We start from the raw sequence: 21,533 nt of genomic DNA on the forward strand, positions 1-21,533 counted from the left end.
ATTTCCCTTTCTTGAGGGGACATTTCAGGTGAAAGTCTCCTGTAATATTATCGTTTAAGTCCGAATGTCGTCTTTATTCAAGTTGAGAAGTCGCATTGAGAGCTTCTCCAGGAGGAGAAACTTCGTGGCTTGGCTTTGGGCTTTTCTGACAATTCAGTGCTTGAGTTTCTCTTGTTCGTCTCATTTCCAGATATGTTTCCGGATTAGGACCATCTCTTTCCACACACTCTTCGTCGTGCAATGAGTGCGCTCTTTGGCAGAGGGAGCCATTCTAACTGAGTATCGGGTAGAAATGTAGAGCCGTAGCTGCGACTCACAACGTTCCCCTTCGTTATTATTGATCTCCAGTTCAGAGCTCCAGAAGGAGATACCAAGTTTCTGAAGCTCAGAGCGTATGATGCGCTTTTTTGGCAGCATCAAGTTATTTTCAAGTGCATCAAAAAGAAAAGGGAAAACCGCTTTTTATTATTCCTGGATAAGCTTTTCCGGACTAGCACCTGGCTTTGGAGCGACTGGCTCCAGAAGGGCAGGAGGGGAACGCAGCGGTTCGCCACATTTCCTTGGTTGGGTCTTCGACTCACAACAGACCCAGATCTGCCTAGCTGTTCCAAAGATTCCGAGACTCCAAGGAAATCTGGTGTCCCAGGAAAGGAGAAACCAACCTTAGCCCGGCGACCTCAAAGTGGTCGCGAGAAGAAGTAGCCATGATCAATGTTTCAGTTACCGGCCCAATTCAACGCAAAACACTCAACCGGGGCTATTAAGTAGTTTTTGAAAAAGAACTGATTGTTTTGTTTCGAGAGCGAGCTTTGAGGCACTAGAGGGAGCTAACTAGAGCCTAACCAAAAGCTGTCAGGGGCATAGCGAGGTCTTTAAATTAATGGTGCGAGTGATTCTCATCATCGGAAAAGTTCCGGAGGAGAAACGGACTGAATTTGAAAAAGGCAGAAACTTTCGTTAGTAATATGTTTTAGTGTTAAGTGATTTTAAATAAGTTTGTTAGCTTTTCCGTGTATGATAGTCATTGTCAGCGGCGAAAGGCAGACGAAGGCGAGGGCAAAAAGGGAAGACCCAAAGAATTTTTTCCTCCAAAAGCGGAAGGAATATCGCAGAGTACTAGTGGGAAAAGAAAAGAATTTTTTTGTTAGTGTGTTGATTTCGTGTTTGCCTTTGTGTGACTCAATCTTGAGGCTCGATTGGAGTTTCCTTTTCAGATCCGGACTTCATCGAGAAAACGCTTTCGTGGATATGCGGACCAAGGGGTGAGTGATATTGGCCAAATGTTAAAAGTTAAAGAAAAACGAGGGGGAACGTTCTGAGTTGCTGCGTACACCGCAACTCTACATTTATACCCGATACTTAGTTAGTATGGCTCTCCTCCGGCAGACGCCGCTAATATTGAACGACACGACAAAGAGTGTGTGCGAGAGAGACAGAAAATCAGTCTGAGCGTGACGTCGGGCGCTGCTTAGCCACTGCAAATTGATTTGTTCCTTTTGGCTACAAAAATAATCCGATCTGATCCAGATTCAGCAACGAATAGATATGGTCATTATCTATGATTCTGCGTTTTTAGTTTTCTCGTATCCTCAATATTGTGGATGCAACAGACTTTCGTCTTTTGTGGGGGCGGAAGGCGGTGGGGAGAAATTTTGAGATATACGTTTTATAGTGAGATCTAACAGGAGTGCGGATACCAAATTTGGTTACTCTAGCCTTATAGGTCTCTGAGATTTGTGAATATCCCAGATTTTCATCCTTTGCGTGGGCGGAAGGGGGTGTGGCGAAATTTTGAAACAAACTCGTCTCGGTCCGATATATTAGGAGTGTGGATACCAAATTTGGTTGCTCTAGCTTTTATAGTCGCTGAGATCTAGGCGCTAATGTTTTACTCTAAGCAAAGCCGGCTATGCTACGTGTGTGTTAGAGAGAGACAGGGCGAGAAAAAATGAAATTGTTTTCTTGATGCTGGCTATAATAATAATACGATCCAATTCAGTCTGCAGTCTAAAAGATATGGGCATTCTCTACGATTCTGCGTTTTTGGTCTTATCGTATCTTTAAAAATGTGGATGCCACAGATTTTCGTCCTTTGTGGGGGCGGAAGTGGACGGGGCGAAGTTTTGAAATATTTTTGTAGCAGTGACATATCACAGAAGTCTGGATCCAAAACATCGTTGCTCTAGCTCTTATAGTCTTTGAGCACTAGGCGCTGAAGGGGACGGACAGACGGACAGACGGACGGACAGACAGACGGACAGACAGACAGGGCTCAATCGACTCGGCTATTGATGCTGATCAAGCATATATGTATATACTTTATGGGGTCGGAAACGATTCCTTCTGGACGTTACACACATCCATTTTCACCACAAATCTAATATACCCCAATACTCATTTTGAGTATCGGGTATAAAAATTTATTTGGTTTTGTTTTTCGACTTAAAGCAAAGCAAACTGAGCAAAGTGTAATCCACTCAAGAAGAAAAGGAGAGAGAGATAAGCACTCAAATTATTCCCCCTATTGTTGTTCCGTTTTCTTCCTCCCTTCACGGTCTTGCTCGTCGACTCTATGCATGCACCTAAAGAAATTAATTGTTCGTCTTATTTATTATTACTCATTATCCAATTCGTTAGTCTTTAAAGCCCTTCTTTTTATACCCGATACTCAAAATGAGTATTGGGGTATATTAGATTTGTGGTGAAAATGGATGTGCGTAACGTCCAGAAGGAATCGTTTCCGACCCCATAAAGTATATACATACATATATGCTTGATCAGCATCAATAGCCGAGTCGATTGAGCCCTGTCTGTCTGTCCGTCCCTATCAGCGCCTAGTGCTCAAAGACTATAAGAGCTAGAGCAACGACATTTTATATCCAGCCCTCTGTGATATGTCACTGTTACAAGAATATTTTAGAACTTTGCCCCACCCCCTACCGACCCCACAAAGGACGAAAATCTGTGGCATCCACAATTTCGACGATACGAGAAAACTGAAAATCACATCGCACAATCATAGGGAATGACCTTATCTATCTGATTGCTGAATCTGGATCAGATCGGATCATTTTTGTAGCCAAAAGGAACAAATCAATTTGCAGTGGCTACGCAGCGCCCGACGTCACGCTCAGACTGATTTTCTGTCTCTCTCGCACGCACTCTTTGTCGTGTCGTTCAATATTAGCGGCGTCTGCCGGAGGAGAGCCATACTGACTAAGTATCGGGTATAACTGTAGAGTTGCGGTGTCCGCAGCAACTCACAACGTTCCCCCTCGTTTTTTTTAGTCTTAAGTTAGATTCGCTCCTATATTGGAGGTCAATAAATTTTATAATGTGAATTCAAAGTGGATTGCCTTCAGCTAGCCGAATGTCCCTGAAGATCCCATAGGTACGCAAAGGGGTCATTCCGTTTATGTTCACTCGCGATCTAGGAATGACCAAGAAAGGGAGGGTCAATGAGACCTGCGGCGTGGGGAAGCTTTCCGAAACAAGGCGAAGAAAGCACAAGCGGGAGTTACGCGTCGATAGAATTTTAGATCCTTCATGAATCTCGTCGTAGCATGCATATTTAATAATTTTAATAATAATGAGGATAGGCAACCAGCGAGAGGATGGCAAGATCACCACCCCAAATTGCCGAGGATCCCAGCGAGGAATAACAGTGTGCGCCCTTCTCCCATTCCCCAACATCTCGTCTGAATCGTTACAACTATGTTCAAATACTTTTCTAAAATTATTAATAATTTATTTCTAAGATAATGAACGGATTAATGAACAGTATATTCCGTATTCTTTTTATTTTCATTCAACATTTCCTTTTCTGGATTGTGTTGATTCTAAAATGAATGGGTACAAAATATTTGTATGTACTGTATATAATCGCAGACCCCATTAAAACAAGTATATATATAAATATATAATAAATGATATTAAAAATATGAAAATATTGCCTGTTTGGCTTTATGTAGCCAAAAGTATATGTAGTCAGAAAGTAATTTCGATACTTAGACTGTATCGAACACTCAGTTATACATACATATGCAAAGAAGTAAAAATAATGTTTTTATGGTAATATACAATTTTGGTTTTAGGCGATTATGATTATGTACAGATAATGTGGATCATTAGTATGATAGTATTATTTACTATGTAGATTGTTTTCCAAGCTATTCGACATTTTATGTTTAGGAAAAAAAAACTTCGAAAAGTTAGGGGGCGGGGTGCAACGATGGTGAAAATCGGATCGTAAATTAATCATATTTCATATAAATTCAGAGTATCTATGTATGTACATAATAACTAAAGAAATGCAACAGAGAGACAAAAATATGGTTTAGGGCTGATCAGATCTTCCTTTACTTGAGGATGATCTCAGCTGGTGGTAAAATATTGTCACCGTAGAGGCAATACCAGATGCTCGAATACCAAATGGTACGATCCACCCACTCGCTGCCGGCCAGAACATGGCCAATGTAGGGAGCATCTCGCGATCTGCAATGGAGAGATGAAAGTCTTAGAAATCACCTTGCTCTGATGATATCAGTTTTAGACTCAAACCTCATTATCTGTGCCTGGGTGCGCTCGACAAAAGTGATGGCCCAGCTCCATGGAAAGTCTCGTTTGCGCTCACAGCTCTGCAGAAATATCTCCCTGATAATAGTTGTCTTGTCGTTTTTGTCCTTCTTGGAAATAACAATCTTGCCGTCGCGCAGCTCGCACTGTAGAGATTTGAACGTCTTGGTGCGATTGTCGGCGAAGCGCAGCTCCTTGCCGGGCGTCACTGTGGCCAGATTCTTGATCGCCCGCTGTATTTCGCGCAGCATCTCAATGGGCCGCACCATCAGATAGTTGTGCTTGCGATCTTCCTCCGGCCAGTACGACCAGTTAAGGATCACGTCGAACACTTTTGTGTCATGGTGCAGGGGCCGCTCCAGGCTGCCGTTCAGTATCACCTCGTAGAGCGTCAGTTGATGGGTTGGTAGTTGCATTTTGACGGAATATTCCCGACATAGCTCGTAGGCGGTTTTGGTGGGTGAAATCGTGGCGTTCACCTGCATCTTTTCCTGGACGGATAGAGCGATTAGATCATTACATACTGAAGTGATCAATCATAACTGATGGCAAACCTCTGTGATGTTGTCTGGATTCGGATTCAGGCTGATCCAGATCTTTATGTCCCCCGACTGCTTGACCGCATCTTTGAGCGTCTCGGCGGCAGCGTAATACTTTTGCAGGCATGCCAGCATGGCCTGCTCCCGTTTCTGCATTGAATAAAATATAACATAGTTGTAAAGAATGAGCGGGAACGTTGTGATATACCCGATACTCAGTCAGAAGGTGTGTTGCTCTCTGCTCTCTTCTGCCAGATCGCGCACACTGCACGAGGAAGAGTGTGTGGGAGGAGAATGAGAGAGCGCGTGGCTGGGCGTAGCGTACATTTGTTTCTTAGGGCTATAATAATGACCCGATCTGATCTAGATTCGGCAATCTTCTATGATTTTCTATGATTCAACGTTTTCGTTTTCGTGTATCTTTAAAATTAAGGATGCCACAGACTTTCTTGCTTTGTGACTGCAGAAGGGGGCGGGGTAAAATTTTGATATCACAGTCACATACAGTCTGGTTGCTCTAGCTTAAGAGTCTTTGAGATCTAGGCGCTCATCGGGAGGGACACACGGACGGACGGACAGACATACTTGGCTCAATCGACTGGGCCATTGATGCTGATCAAGAATATATATACTTTATGGCTTCGGGAACGCTTCCATCTGGGTCATACACACATCCACTTTTACCACATACTCCTATACTCCTGTACTCTTCTTGAGTATCTGGTATAAAAACATTCATAGATTCAAAGTAAGGTAGCGTTCAACTTACAATTTCATCGGCACTGACGGGAATAGGTTCTTGTACAGAAGAATGAGATCGCTGAGAACATCGGCCTCTTTCTGAGAGTAGATTAGCTCATCGCTCTATTGGAGAAGCCGGAAACATACAGATAATTATGCACATACTCCTAAATATAGTAGCCAAGGTTTGACAGGGGACCCACCTTCTTGGCCAGCAGCGTTGGGCCCCAGATCATGGTTAGATTCTGAACGCTCATCTTGTTCTTGGTCTGCTGCGAGCTAATGAACACCAGGTGGCCCACGATCCGGCGCAAGGTCTCATGCTCGATGGGCGAGAGGCGAGCGAGGAGCTCACGATAGATGGGAATCTTCTCGGCGGCCAAATTCAGCTCGGTGACGAAGACGAAGCTGTCGGTTAGCTTGCCCAGGAGGCGCTCGGGCAAGTCCCTCATGAACCGCTTGAGGACATTGGCTACGTCGTGCTCATTGTACTCGTTTCGGGTGATCTCCACATTAAAGGCATCCGCTCGGAAGGCGCTCATCAGCTTGTGCATGGAGTTCTCCGAGCCTGATTTGCGATAGATCCCCTCCGACATGGACCCGTGGATGTACACAAAGTTAATGCACTTATCCACTATCACGGGCACATCGTACCGCGTCAACTGCTGATCCCCCAGCGAAAAGCCGTTGTTGTGTGCCACTTCCCGAATGATGTGACGCCAGATCTTTGTCTCTCGTGCCGAGCTCATGATCATGTAGACAGCATACGGCGGACAGTCAATCATCAGCATTGGCCCGATCCCACGTGCAGGTTGTCGATGGACTCGTCACTCTCCTTGAGCACTATTTTAGAGGGATAGAAATGCAATTAAATGTTATTTTATAGCTCTTACATAGCTCTTATATAGCACCTATGCATCGCGCCTTGCGCAAGTCCATTTTCTCCACATTCCCAGTGGCCTCGCTCACGAAGATGAGACGTCGCTGGCTCTTGCGAAGCACCAACCAGGTGCCACTCCACTCTGACGTGATAGAGTTCTGAAACGGAACGGAACGGAATGCAACGCATTAGGCATGGGGTCTCAGGGAGGAGCTTAACGCTTCACCCACCTTTAGGTAGCACCAGCCCGCGCGGTAATAGTGGCATGTGTACTTGACAGGCATACTGTTGGTGAGACTCTCAAGGATCTTCTGCATCCAGACGCCCCTCTCGGACTCCTTGCCCACGCCATACAGATGGGAAACCCGCTGCTGCTTGACGTTCCCTGACGAGCTGCTGGTCATCACCAGATTGGGATTCGAGGACATGCTGTCGCTTACTCCGTTGCCGTTGCCTCCGTTTTTCGGCTGAGATGTCGTGATCTCGAAGCAGTAAAAGTGGGTCGCCGTGTCCGTGACGCGATTGTTGCTGACGCACTGCAGCGTGGTTATGGTGTCCAAGGGTATCGACTCCCTTGGCGTCTTCATCTCATGGTCGAGAAATGTCTGGAACTGGCGGTCCCTGAGTATGGCCTTTCGGTTCTGCATCTCCTTAAGTATATCTTCGACCACGCCCGAGGGAAACCGCACAAGGGGACCTTCGTAGCGCACCAGAAGCGGCGACAGACTGGGCCGGGGAACCATCTGCAGGGCCACCTTCACCTCCGACTGCCTCTGGGCCCCCGCCTTAAAGCTGGAGCGCCTCTTCATCACATCCATGCGCAGCTTGACGCTCGAGAAGGTGGTTATCGTCTTCCGCAGACGAGAGCTAAGCGTAGAACGAGACTCGATACTGACAGGGGCGGTCTGTCCGCTGGTTCCTGTTCCTCCAATGGCCTCCAGGTAGGTGGGTGGGCTGTCGCCTTCGATTGGTAGTGCTGACTTTGTGCTGCTGCTGGACGTGGAGGTGGAGGTGACTGTGGCTGTGGTTGTGACTGGAGAACCGTCTGCCACAAACCAATTGGTGCGATTTCTTGAGGCGCTGGCCAAGTCCACCATGGATCTGTTGGCGGTCCCCTCGGGTATCTTGCTCAGATAGGGCCTGGCACGTGCCTCCAACTGCTCCTGCTCGCGGTCCAGCATATGCTCCAGGCTGTCGTTCAGCAGCTGGGCATTTTGGTGCACGATCTGGGGCTGGCGACCACTTGTCGTGGCCGCACATCCACTAGGCGGCTCCTCCTCGGAGGTGCACATGCTGACATCGTCCTGATCCCGCTCTTGTTCCACAGTGCCGTAGGTGTCCTCCTCCAGTAGGTGCTCGAGCAGTAGCAGCTCGTTGCTCTTGTTGGAACGCTCCAGCGTCGAGCACTTGCTGCTCATTAATGGATCGAACTCCTCGATCAGCTCCTGGGGCGCGGACCATCCACCGACGGCTCCGTCGTTGCTGTCCAGCTCCCCATCTTCGCTGATGCAGGCCAGCTCTTGCTGCTGCTGGTTTTGCTGCTGCTGCTGGTTGGGGGTCAACAAGTTGCAGCCGCGACTGCTCCCCGCGGTGGCCATCTCGAAGAGCTTCCCGTAGGTGGCTTCCTGGTTGGCATAGACCGGTTCCCGGGAGGAGTCTTCTTCCTGCACCTCTTCTCCCTGCTGCGAATCGACATCCTCGCCGTAGAACTGCCAGGAATCGCTGCGCTCTGGCTTTGGGGCCCTCGCCTCTTCGGCGGCAATCTTGGCGCAGATTAGCAGCGATTCCTCTCGCTCCGCTACCGCCGCTGCCCGATTCAGTTCCTTCAGCTCGGCGGAGTCCACGGGGGGACGTCGCAGCTCGATGTGCTCGTAGTTCTTGCGGCGCTTCTGCCGCACGGGCGGCTGCAGTGCGTCCAGCCGGAACCGCTCCGGCTGTTGGGAGAGGCGCGGCGGAGGGAACGCGGGCATTGGCAGGGACGATGGCGGAGACGACGTCGTTGCGTCATCTCCGCGGATCGGGGGACGCTGCTGCGTCCGTAGCTGGACCTGCTCCTGAGAGAGATTTCTGGCCAGCGGGGGAGGTGGGGAGGGACGTGCCCTCAGTGCCTCATCGTAGCTGGGGGCTTACCCTGCACCTTGGGCACCTCATAACAGCCGTCATCATCCCCGGCACCGTCCCCCCCAGCTGGCACCTCTTGATCCTCAACTTTGACTTTGGCAGTGACCTTTGCCTGATCGCGGAGATCGGTGAATCCTCCGCCGACGACATTCCGGTTCAGGGGACTGGAGAACTGTATCGCATTGAAGACATCCGTGTTGGGCATGGTCTGTCGTCGCTCAAGGTCAAACTCTCCCACGGAGCTTTCTCCACCCTCCGCTTCTCTGTCCCCATGGCCTCCCCTGCCCCCCAAGGTGAAGTTCGACCCGAATCGCCTGCTGGCATTCTTCAGACGGCTGCCAGCGTCAGCGCTGAGATTGCTGATCGCTTCCGTGGAGCTCCTTAGGTTCCTGTCCAGATGCTTCTTGGCACCCTTGGCCTTGAACGTGATCCGTTCGCCAATGGCCTCGCCCAGCAGTTTCGAGGTGGTGCCCAAGGATCGCAGAAGATTCCTGAATTCATTTGAGGCAAAATGAAATCGAGGGAGAGAGAGGATGAGAGAGAGAGAGTTAGTTTTGCTTGTGGCAGAGAGAGTTCGTCCCATTCCCATTTGGTAAGTAAATGAAATCCAAGTATACGTACGTATACTAGTGCAATGTGTGTGCGTGTTAGATCTAATACTACGTGAATAGGAGTATCCGCAACACATATTGGGCTAGGGCTAGGCCTAGGCACATGATGGGAATAGGAGTGCTGGGAAGAGAAATGCGCTGGGTCCAAGAACTTCCCTCAGATGAATCAGCCGTCTCAATGCGCACATATTGTATTCTACAGGTATTCGTTTCAAATATATAGGTGCATGGGCTTAATCTTACTTTAATGTATGTAAACATCGGCGCGCCGAAGTTTGCTCAGAGGTAAGGCTATGCATCGGCGAAATAGATAAATCGGATGATTTACCAAGGACCCTCGCAGATAGCCTTCTCCTCCGGTTGCCATTGATCTCGAACTGAAAGAAAGTGCTTCAATAATCGCACATCATGCCACGTAAACTGCACTCCTGTATCCTTGATCTCTATAGATCTTGAAACTTAGCGACGCGTCGGGTCTGACAAAAATAGTATTGCACAGACGATCAAGGTGATCATCAAGAACATCTCTGAAGACTTAAAAAGACTACAGCCGAGTGCCTATGTATGATAGCATTAAGAAGAAAGGAAGGCTAGCTTCAGGGGCTAACTAAAGGGTCTACTAAAGACTAGCTTACAAATCTAATTCCACCCACGATTCCACGATTCCAATTCAATTTCTTCCACCCACCCACGTCGAAGTGTGCCTGTGCCTAGTGTGTTCTGTACGGATATTGATTCAAACTAAATCCTTAGGGCAACTTCAAAAGTGACTGACAAAAATAAGTGAAACGTGAATCGGAATTGTTGCGTGAAACTTCGCTGTAAATTCAAAATGTGATTTATTTTCTCGTTTCCGTTCAGCTTTTGAAAATTAAATTTTCAAGTAACCACGAGAACGATAGTGCCTCCTCATCGCGGAAAGAGTCACAGAAGCACCTCCGCTAACCCTCGATTCGAATTGGTTCAAATGCAGCCACGATAACCACAACGAAAAACGGTTGCAACAACGGCGTTAGGTGCGAAGGACAAGCCACCCGCCACCCACGCTTAAATCACAGCTGAGAGCCAGAAAGAGACAGCAAGTCGCCCCCGAGAAGAGAAGAGAAGAGAAGAGAAGAGAAGCAAGAATCGAAAAAGCTCTGAAAGCACACCAACACAACACCAAAAGCATTAAAACTGCAGCAGAGCGACCCCATCCCACACATCACACTCACACCAGCGCCACGAGCATCGAACATTGCATCGGGCATTGAGCATAGGGAGGGACACACACTGACACTGGGAGGAAGAAGATGGATCTTTTCGATATGGACGACGTTGTAGTGGGCCCCCCGGACGAGTGCAGCACCCCGCTGAAGGAGTGGCGGCTGAAACTCCAGGCTGGCACACTGACACGCAACGACTTCATCGAGTTCTTCAAGAAGGAGTCGCCCAAGTACTTTGACTACGAGAACGAGCTGGACACAGGTGAGATGCACTACTGCTCGCTCTTGGGTTTCATTTTGTTTCTATTGTCGTTTGAACAAACGATTCGGTATTGCGCCTACTGCGTCAACCTCCCGTTTCTGCCGCTCCTCCCTCCCACTGTTTATCTGTTGTTATTATTATATTTGGGGTGTTGTTCACAAAGCTTTAGAGTGAACAGCAAAGCTGATACTTCGATTGACTTGACATATGAAACCGCTCTTATACCCCCTCGTGCAGGGGTAAACTGTTGGGATCTGGCAGCACATACTCGACTCGTAGGCTAGGAAGCTCCAGGATCCAGGATAACCATGATAGGACCTTGCTGCTTTCTACTTTCTCAATTTCATATAGAGATCGTCGTAGGCAATCGAGCAGAACAGAAAACGTAGATGTTAAGATGACACTGTTGTGAGGACAGACTTTGGGCCACGGTGGTTGTGACGACAATGACTGATAAAACAGAATGTGAAATATATATATTTGTATTTGAATTCAATTCGGTTTATTCAACTTGCTTTTACCTGGCCCTTGTCCAGACCAGAACAGACCTCAGTCACAGCCTCAGCCCCAGTCCTCTGACGTGTCCCCAGTCTTTTCCAGCTTTCTTCACACTTACGGATGGATTTTGAATTCGTGAGGTTGTCTCTTTGTGGAGCCAATAAACGGCTGATACAATTAGACATACAGACTTTCTTGTGTGAATGCATTCGTGTGTCGAGTATATATGTACATTGTACATATATTCATGTAAGTACATATATGTATATATATGTGTAAGCATATGATGATATATGTATGTCATTCGTGTTAATACATTATCCTTAAACAAATCTTTTCTGTTTCTGCTTAATTTTGTTCCCATTTGAGTACTTGGGTATTTGGTTGGGGTGCCTTAAACTTCTCCTTCTCCTCTCCTCTCCTTTCCTCTCGGCGCGATTAGCTGATTAACACATGCTATCGCTGGCATGTCGCCGGAGAAGGCCGGAAGGACATTTCTTTGTGTGGGGAGGGGCTGAGCTTTTTGTTTGCTTTTCGCAAGGAGCGTGGAATATGGCATGGACAATTCCGCCTCAGCTGTGATCTTTACCGTTCAGTTCCGTTCCGTTCATTTCCGTGCTGATCGATTCTCCTCTGTGCTGCTCTGTTCTAGGCCCTCGCCCGCCCGTTCCGTTCTTTGTTCCACTCTATTACGCCTCAGCAGCACACTGTTGCACACGTAGTTATGTACATATGTAGGTGTTTTACAGTGGAACGTTTTGCATGCACATATTCGTCAGTAAATGGAAGAATCACCTATAGATACATAGCAAAAAACAGTACATACATATGTATGTAGGTATATGCATGTATGTACGTACTATGTATGTGCATACATACTATGTGCACTGCAGACTTTGTTGTATTTATTATTTTCGTTGATAGCCCGAGAATCGTTGCGACGTCAGATTCTCAGATGCGTTGTCGATTGTGGAAGAGTGTGTGAAAGAGAGAGAAGAGAAAGAGAGTGAGCGCGTGGAAGGCGTTGCCTAGCCACTGCAATTTCATTTGTTCCCTCTGGCTATAATATTGCTCCGATCCGATCTAGACTCGGCAATCTGCTAGATATGGTCATTATCTGCGACTCTGCTTTTTTAGTTTTTGTCGTATCGTCAAATTGTGCATGCCGCAGCTTTCGTCCTTCGTGGGGGGCGGAAGGGGACGGTTCAGTGTGATATCACAGGAGTCTGGACTCAAAATTAAGTTGCTCTAGCTCTTATAGTCTCTGAGAACTAGGCGTCAAACAAGACGGACGGACGGACGGACGGACGGACGGACGGACGGAAGTTCTGGGAAGTTACACACATCCCCATTCACTTTCACCACAAATCGAATATACCCTTGTACTCTTCGAGTACCAGGTATAAAAATAGCTAACGGGAACCGCTGTCGCTCTTACATCTGATTCCCTCGCTCGCGCTCTCTTCTTCCCGCTCCTACTTCTACTCTCTTACTCTCATTGGATAGTATCTATCTATCTGTCTCGCTCTGAACGATGCAGGCAGAGTTCATACCTGCATACGTACATACATATGTACATATGTATGTGTTGCATATAAAGGCGCGACCTTGAACTGTATTTGTATTTGTTATATTTGACGATTTGTGGTTTTTATTTCAATTCGAAAACTCGTTTCGATGGAAGGTTTCTCTTCGCCTCCAGTCTCCAGTTCTCTTGCGGTCGCAACATCATCGTCATCATCACGATCATGATTGTCATGATATCTTTCTTTATGCTGTTTAACCTGTTCTAAAAACTAAGTGATATTTTACACAGACCGATGATGATTGTGTTACTCATATGTATGTTCATATGAACATACAAATGCATGTATGTACATATATACATATGTATATGCACGTATGCTGTACGAATGCAAGTAATACTACACCGCTAAACAATGACTAAATGCGTTTATCCAAAATCCCACATCCCATCCCCACCTTCACCCTAACTCAAGTAGTGTGTTCTCCACTCACTTTGGCACTCACAGGGTCTCTTCCGTCTCTATCCCCGAGTAAGACCGAATTATTTTACTTTGAATCACCAAAGTAGTCTCCATGCTGTCTAGAACTGAAATTAATCCTAGAGTGGGGCTAATGATTGAATATTGTGATGCACGTATGTATGTATGTGCATGTGTATACATATGTATACCCTCTATTCGAAGTCTACTCCACACAAGCGGCTACTGGAGCATTCGTGAAGGAGGAATGCGTTTTTGCCTGGTATCCGCGCGTAACAGCCTTCTGCTGGTTTCACATGGGACGCTTGATGGTGCAGCATACAGAGGTTGATGGATGTGTTGTCTTATCAATTGGAGCGATTTTTTGCAGAACATGTCAGCCATACATATGTATGTTCTTACTTCCCTACGCTATCTTAGTTATACCCGATACTCGACAGAGTTTAGGGAAATACATATACTCCTTATTCCCGCCTCCTACTTCCACCTAAAGAAGGCATCGACGTTGAATGTCTTGGGTCACCGAACGAATTCATTTGCCAGCATTGTACCCACCCCCAGCATATATGTTCTCGTAACCTTGTCAATTATTTCATGCCTCTCCGTTGCTCCGTTTTCTTATATTTTTTTTAGTGAAATGCATGTTCAAAGAAGCCCTGGCCAAGGAGGAGATAATCGATGTTCTGGTCGAGTTCATGCTTGGCGATAACCCAAAATCGGCGCTGGAGAAGCTGCGGCTCGAGGGCAACACCGCTACCGTCTGCGGCAAGGTGTTCAAAAATGGGGAGCCCACCTACAGTTGCCGGGAGTGTGGCATGGATCCCACCTGTGTGCTGTGCGTAAACTGCTTTAAGCGGTCGGCGCATCGCTTCCACAAGTACAAAATGTCCACCTCCGGCGGCGGCGGCTGCTGCGATTGTGGGGACAATGAGGCCTGGAAGAAGGATCACTATTGTCATCTGCATTTGGTGAGTAAAACGAGAGTGCTTCCTAGCATGCTACCCCTTACTTTAACATCCGAATCCGTATCCGTATCTGTTGCAGGATAATCGAAAGAATCCGCTCGAAAGCAAGATCATCAGTGGGGCCGTTTTGGAGCGCAGCGAGATCTGCTTCAGTTCCATTCTGGCGTTTTGCGTCAACTATCTGGAGATCGAGCCGAACGCCAGTCTGAAGTGCCTCGACGGGGAGGGGCTGGAGCTGGATGGGGCGCACTTTTGCACGGTGCTGTACAACGACGAGTCGCACACGTTTGACCAGGTCATCCAGACGCTGACAAAGATCGCCAAGTGCCGCCACAAGGAGGCCATGGAGATAGTGGCGGCCATAGACCGCGAGGGCAGGGCCGTGGTCAAGTGCGACACGTTCAAGGCGTGCAACGAGCTGAAGATGGCCATAGAGAACCAGATGATACCACCGAGCGGTCTCCTTACCAATCTCCGCAACAACCAGTCGCTGCGAACCTCCGTGCTGCACATCAACTCGGTGGCCTGCCAGCAGTTCGCCCTCCAGCTGCTTAGCTGGTTCCAGGAGTTCCTTGTCCGCCACTACCTCTTCCGCAAGACCTTCTCCGAGCTGGTGCAGCAGAAGCAGGAGTCCTTCTGCATCCGCCACATCCTCGAGTGCGACGTGAAGCTGTGGAAGACCGCTCGCACCTGCTGGCACCGCCTCCTCATCTCGGGCATGCTCATGGAGTACGAGAACAAGATGGTGCTGGCCCAAGAGTTCTCACGCCGCTACGCGACAATCGTGGAGGACTTCATCAACGATGACCACGACCACGCCTTCTCGATAGTCTCTCTCAGTGTGCAGCTCTTCACCGTCCCCAGCATTGCCCATCGCCTGATCGCCAAGGAGGGCATATTCGACAAGCTGCTGCACACATTCTACTACGTGGCCATCGAGAAATTCATCCTCAATCGCACCCTCCACTTCAGCAAGAACATTGCCAGCCTGACCTTCTTCAAGCGAGCCAACTATATTCTGTACGACCTGCGCTATCTGCTCAGCCTCAAGCCAGACGTTCTGAGCAATGAGCTGCGCACTGGATTTCTAGAAGGCTGCAAGGCTCTGATGCGAGTCCTAAATGTGATGCAAGGCATGGAGTCGATTACTCGCCAGACGGGACAGCATATGGACTACGAGCCGGAGTGGGAGTGCGCCTTCAATCTGCACATAAAGCTGGCCACGACCATTTCGCAGGTGATCGAGTGGGCATCCACCGACAAGACGCTGCTGCACAAACTCTACAAGATGACGGTGCGGGCTCTGGTGAGCAACAACTTTATTGTCGGAGGCGAGGAGGCGGAGGCCAAGAGTGTGGCTGGACATGTGGCCAACTGCCTCATATACGATGTCTCGGTGCGGCCGGTGTCCATTCATCTGCCATTGACTCGCTTTTATGCCGGGATCTACCTGCATCTGGGGTCACACGACCTAAGCTACGACTGCCTGGTGGCCGAAACCGAGGCGCTGAACATCAAGATGACGCCGCGCGAGATCATAGAGCCGGTGCTGTGCACCCATGCGATGATTGCCCAGGTGGCCGCCGGAATGTGGCGCCGCAACGGCTACTCTCTGCTCCACCAGCTGTACCTCTACAGAAATGTGCGCTGCCGCGTCGAGATGCTGGACAGGGACATTGTCTGCCTGCAGATTGGTGCCTCTCTTATGGAGAGCAACGAGTTCCTCATCCATGCCCTGAACAAGTTCAATCTGATCGGATGGGCCCAGTCCAACTACGAATCGAAGCTGGCCGAGTCCCCCCTCGACGATGAGTTCATGCGCCAGCTGTCAATGATCGACGAGTTCCTCGAGCTGCTCATCGTCATCATCGGGGAGCGCTGGATGCCCGGAGTATCGCTCGTGACCGAGGAAGATCGCCTGCGCAAGGAGATAATCCAGCTGCTGTGCATCAAATCCTACTCCCATTCGGAGCTGAGTCGCGCCCTGCCTGACACCACCGGCGGCAACAGTGACAGTGTCTTCGAGGACGTCATCAACACGGTGGCCACGTTCAAGAAGCCCGTGGGTGCCGATCGGAAGGGCGTCTACGTTCTGAAGGAGTCGCTGTTCGAAGAATTCAACGTGTACTTCTATCACTACACCAAGGAGGATAAATCAAAGGCCGAGGAGCTGCAGCGGGAGCGTCGCAAGGCCAAAAAGGAACTGGTCTGCTGTCCGCCCCCCATGCTGCCGCAGTTGACTCCAGCGTTCACGTGAGTCCGCTTGAGGATACTCGTATGGAGGATTCTGTTGCTAATGCTAATGCCAATTTTCTCTTGCTACCATTACAGGTCCATGGCCAACATATTGCAGTGCAATGTGTTCCTCAGCATCTGCACTTTGACTATGGATCGGGCTCTGGACATTCGCAGCCGCTCCTTCTCGGAATCCCATGTGCAGAAGGTATGTAGTTTCCTGTTCTGTTCGTTCTGCTTCTGATGTTAACAATCGTAATTTCTTTTCAATTCAGATTTTACATTTGCTCGGCTTTGCCATCCAAGAGGAACTTAGCGAGCACTACCCATTTCTCAGTTTCTATGAGCGCGCGCAGCAGTTTGGAATCCTCGACAAGTTGGACGAGCTAGCACGCTGCCCAAGGGTTAGTGTCCACGCTTTATATACTGCCTGCCTTGAATGTCCTTTAATTTGATCTCATTTCGCCACAGTTGGAGGCACATCGTGACTTTGTGCTTTGGACCATTAAACGGTACAAGGATATGCAGGCCAAGCAGGCGCCAGCAGCAGCGGCCGGGCCCAGCGGCTCTCAGAAGAAGACTGCGGGCGAAGAGCCGCCGCTGACATCCGAGGAACAGGCACGCCAGGAGAAGGAGACCCGCGCCAAGCTGGCCGCCGAGCGTCGAGCCAAGATTATGGCCCAGATGCAGAGTGCCCAAAAGTCCTTTATGAAGTCGAACGCTGAGATGTTTGCCAACAGCGACCTGGAGCAGGATTCAATCTCAACAGGAGCCTCTAGTAGCCGGGGGGCGGCATCCTCCATGGGCAGCACCGCTATGGATTGGGAGGATATATCGGATGAGAGCCTAGAGGACCAGGGTGCGGCAGCTCTAGTGATAAAGCAGAACCCGGCCTGCCTGGGGCCAAACCGGGCCCACTACCAGTCGCAGGAGAACAGCTTCAAATGCATCCTGTGCTTCGAGAACTGTAGCATCAACCCGGACGGACCACCGCTCGTTAGCTCCGCGTTTGTGCAGACCTCACGCGTGATCCTGACTACACCGAGCCACTACAAGGGCAAGTGCGGCATGCACGTGAGCTGCTGCTGCCACGTGATGCACTACAAGTGCTGGCAGGAGTACTACAGTAACGAGGAGTCTAAGGAGCAGCGTCGCCTCCACCGGAATCGTCTCGCCCTCAGCCAGGGCCACAACGTGGAGTTCCACTGTCCGTATTGCCGGGCCCTCAGCAATACTGTGCTCCCCGTCAGCGAGCCCCTGGTCGGACTTATTCCCGGCGGCCTTCCCGGAGTGCCGCCGGCTGTCAGCTCCGAGAGCTACTTGCCCCTGGACTGCTTCGTGGAGATCATGAGGACTCTTGCTGGGGAGCTATCGGCTCCAGCCGGTGACAACACCATGTGGCAGTATCCGAGCGTTCTGCGCAGGTCCAATGTAATCGGCGATCTGGCTCAGTTCGAGCGTAGTGTGCAGCTGATCGCGAAGCCGCAGCTGCACGCCACTTGTATGGAGGTGATGACCTCCTTCAACAAGGCGCTGCAAAATGCGATGATAAGCCAACAGCCGAACGCTGTCACAGAGGGCGGAGTAGGCGGCGAGGCCGAGAACCCGTACCTGGTGTTTGACACATGCAGCTACACATTGGAGTCCCTTGAGATCTACATGTACACTATGCGGAAGCCGCTCAAGGTGGAGATGCCCATGCGCCATCAGACGTGCACCACGAACCTGGTGCGCGCCTGCGCCCTCTACTCGAGTTGGGCTCCGCAGCGACCCGAACTGGCGTCCAAGCTGCTGGACACCATATTCAACCAGAAGGGAACCAGTGTCCTCGAATGGGACTGCTTTCGCATGCTAGTCCAGCTAAGCTTTGGGGTCCTCAACCTCATGGTGAGGGAGAATGGTAAGTGTAATCCGAATCCAGTGCGTCGCATCGCTCTCTTTGTTGCTGATTACTGATTCTTGATTTTCAATCTGTTGCATAGAACACACTTTTCTGCCCAGCGGGAGCATGTTCGATTTCTACATGATGCAGACAATGTTCCTGGCCAATGTCACAAAGGCCGTCATCTGCTTTGACGTTGAGAAACAGCTGGACAGTCGGCGGGCCAAGGAGGAGGCTGGCAAGGCGCCAACTGAGCTCTCTCAGCTAGCATATGTGGAGCAGCTTCCCTCGAAGATCCAGGAGAATATGGTGGCGTTCTATCGTCGCTACAATGTGCCAGCCCGAATGCGCCAGCTGGTGCAGCAAAAGGAGTCGGAGGAGAAGCACAACCAGAGTCAGAGCCAAAGTCAGAACCAAGAGCAGACTGTGGTAATCCCATGCGAGCTGCAGCACCTGGCCCTGATGCTGGAGTATGTACAGTGTCAGATGAGAGCATTCTTGCGATGCGCCTGCCTCTTCTACCGCTGCCTGACCGATGTTGAGTTCCCCGACACGTTCCCCACAGAACAACCGGATAGATTTGACCTGATGTGCCAGTACCTGGGTCTGGATGCTGACATGGGCGTATATTTCGATATGGAGACAGTCTATGCCACCGTGATGCACAACTTTGCCTCGCATCCGCACATCCTGCGCCAGGCCGAGCAGTGCAGTTTACGCTATGGAGATCCCGTGGAGGTGTTACCATGTCTGCGTCCCCTGCCGGAGCTGAAGCCGCTCTTTGAGGACTACAGCGATCTGATCAACAGCGTATCGGACATTTTCTGTCCCAACAACGAGCGCGAGGAAATGAAGACCCCTACGATGTGCCTGATCTGTGGCAAAGTGCTTTGTGGACAGTCGTACTGCTGTCAGCCAGAGCTGGGAAAGATGTCGGTGGGGGCCTGCACCCATCATGCCCACAGCTGCGGCGCCGAGGTCGGCATATTTCTACGCATACGGGACTGCCAGGTTGTCTATCTAGGCCGTGGCAAGGGCTGCTATGTCCAGCCACCGTATCTGGACGAGTATGGGGAGACGGATCAGGGCCTAAGGCGCGGCAATCCATTGCGCCTCAGCCAGTATGCCTATCGCCGCATCTTTATGCAGTGGTTGGGTCACAAGCTGCACGAGGAAATTGCTCGACTCAATGATAATGCCAACGTGGCTGTAAGGCAATGGCATCACATGTAGTCCGAACGAAGAGCGAGAAGTAGTAGTTCAGCTTCGGAACGAAAGGGGAAGAACTGGAGCTGGAGCTGAACATGAAGCTGTAGGAGATCGAGAGCAAGAGCGATGGCAATGGCGACAGTCAATGTGATTATTACGTACTAACATTAGGAGAGCATATTTATACGTCTAAGCATTTTACAAGTTATCCTTTGGAAAGGAAACAGATCCCCCTTCCCCACACATAAACACACACACCTCAACACGTTGAGTACTAAAACGAAAAACCAAAAGAAACCTAAACCTAAATTCGAACTAAAACTACAATCCTTACACACGTCCAGCTTCAACTTTGTAAAATCGTCTTGAGTTCCCTTACACTATAACACATAAAAACTTGATTATATTTTTTTTTGAGCTAACATTAGAAAACTTCTTGATAGTTTGTGTAGTAGACCGAATTTCGAGGACCTTCTCTAGTTATATATATATATAATATACATATACTACACTTAAAAAAAAACTAGGCTAGATTTTGCCAGCACCTTCAAGGACTATACACGAGACTATACATGTGACCCCCACAGCAGATAAGAGTAACCGAAAAGAAAGAAAGAAAATATAACAAATGAGCACTCTGTGTTTCTTTGCTTCTGATTGATAATTTGATCTATAGTCTGTTCCATGACCACGGCCATGTCATCAGCAACTCCCCAAGTCTGTGTACATAGAAATCTCTGAATCCTTATCCAAATCCCCACCATTATTGACACTTAGCAGGGAAGCAGCAGGGCTATGTGCAGTCTTGAAAAGAAGGCGGTAGCGTAACCTAACCCGAAGATATACATACATATGTGTGTTCATCAATCCAAATAACCGGGTGGGTTGCCGGGACGCACTTCCATCCGAAGAACACTGACACCCGTAAGACGTTGACACACATATTGGCACACCTTAAACTCAACTTTGCACACTTCCGAACAATATGTATTCTCCTTCCACTCCACTCGGCAAACCTTTAACGACAAGAAGATGACTTCAAACATACTAAATTTAGTCAAATTTCATGTTTCTTTATCAGAATATACTTAACACCTCCATATGGTAACTATCTATGGATAGATATATGTATGCAAACATACATATGACGACGGCTCGTCGTGCAGCACCTCGTGCTGCTGCTGGAGAGCGGAGAGTCGGTCAGTAGCGACTACTTCTACTTACAGAAAATGCCATGCAAATTAAAAGAACATTTGCCATGTTGGTTCATGTGCACTTCGAAAATAAATTCATCTTTAGTACCGGCCAGTAGGATTGTGTGGAAGATCCCTGTATTTTAATGAAGTCAATCAGTTTGGTAGGACTTATTTCCCAAATCCGGTCACTGTTGTTCTCACAAACTTGAAGACTCTTCTTTAATAGATCGCAGAATATTCATTCTGTGTCCTGCTCCATTGCACAGAATCTACAGCAGTCTATAATTACTAATTTCCCTTTCTTGAGGGGACATTTCAGGTGAAAGTCTCCTGTAATATTATCGTTTAAGTCCGAATGTCGTCTTTATTCAAGTTGAGAAGTCGCATTGAGAGCTTCTCCAGGAGGAGAAACTTCGTGGCTTGGCTTTGGGCTTTTCTGACAATTCAGTGCTTGAGTTTCTCTTGTTCGTCTCATTTCCAGATAATGTTTCCGGATTAGGACCATCTCTTTCACACACTCTTCGTCGTGCAATGAGTGCGCTCTTTGGCAGAGGGAGCCATTCTAACTGAGTATCGGGTAGAAATGTAGAGCCGTAGCTGCGACTCAC

At 48.9% G+C, this 21,533-nt stretch overlaps 2 protein-coding genes across 2 annotated transcripts; one reads left to right on the forward strand and one right to left on the reverse strand.

Annotated features, from left to right (window-relative positions):
* Positions 1-3,801: 3,801 nt before the first annotated feature.
* LOC108151171 lies at positions 3,802-11,666 on the reverse strand. Its single transcript, XM_017279602.2, is given in 12 exon segments — positions 3,802-4,494; positions 4,561-5,066; positions 5,130-5,264; positions 5,884-5,900; positions 5,903-5,978; positions 6,059-6,657; positions 6,660-6,698; positions 6,767-6,893; positions 6,966-8,854; positions 8,857-9,347; positions 11,203-11,384; positions 11,456-11,666. Coding segments are annotated over 12 exon segments (4,383 nt in total). The 5' UTR covers positions 11,642-11,666; the 3' UTR covers positions 3,802-4,358.
* Positions 10,309-20,393, forward strand: LOC117195338 (E3 ubiquitin-protein ligase UBR1-like). Its single transcript, XM_033399926.1, has 7 exons — positions 10,309-10,934; positions 14,072-14,406; positions 14,483-16,656; positions 16,735-16,846; positions 16,914-17,042; positions 17,110-18,538; positions 18,621-20,393. The coding sequence occupies exons 1-7, from the start codon at positions 10,760-10,762 to the stop codon at positions 19,751-19,753; spliced, it is 5,487 nt and encodes a 1,828-aa protein (XP_033255817.1). The 5' UTR covers positions 10,309-10,759; the 3' UTR covers positions 19,754-20,393.
* The last annotated feature ends 1,140 nt before the right edge of the window (positions 20,394-21,533 follow it).

This window comes from Drosophila miranda, unplaced genomic scaffold (genome assembly GCF_003369915.1).
Source record: "Drosophila miranda strain MSH22 unplaced genomic scaffold, D.miranda_PacBio2.1 Contig_AX_tr1_pilon, whole genome shotgun sequence".
NCBI lineage: Eukaryota > Metazoa > Arthropoda > Insecta > Diptera > Drosophilidae > Drosophila > Drosophila miranda.

What these genes read in the sequence shown, in the direction of transcription:
- LOC117195338 (XM_033399926.1), top strand. Translation starts at nt 10,760, where the DNA reads ATGGATCTTTTCGATATGGACGACGTTGTAGTGGGCCCCCCGGACGAG. An exon ending in CGAGAACGAGCTGGACACAG is followed by an intron (nt 10,935 to 14,071) that starts GTGAGATGCACT and finishes TATTTTTTTTAG; the next exon opens with TGAAATGCATGTTCAAAGAA. An exon ending in CAGTTGACTCCAGCGTTCAC is followed by an intron (nt 16,657 to 16,734) that starts GTGAGTCCGCTT and finishes CTACCATTACAG; the next exon opens with GTCCATGGCCAACATATTGC.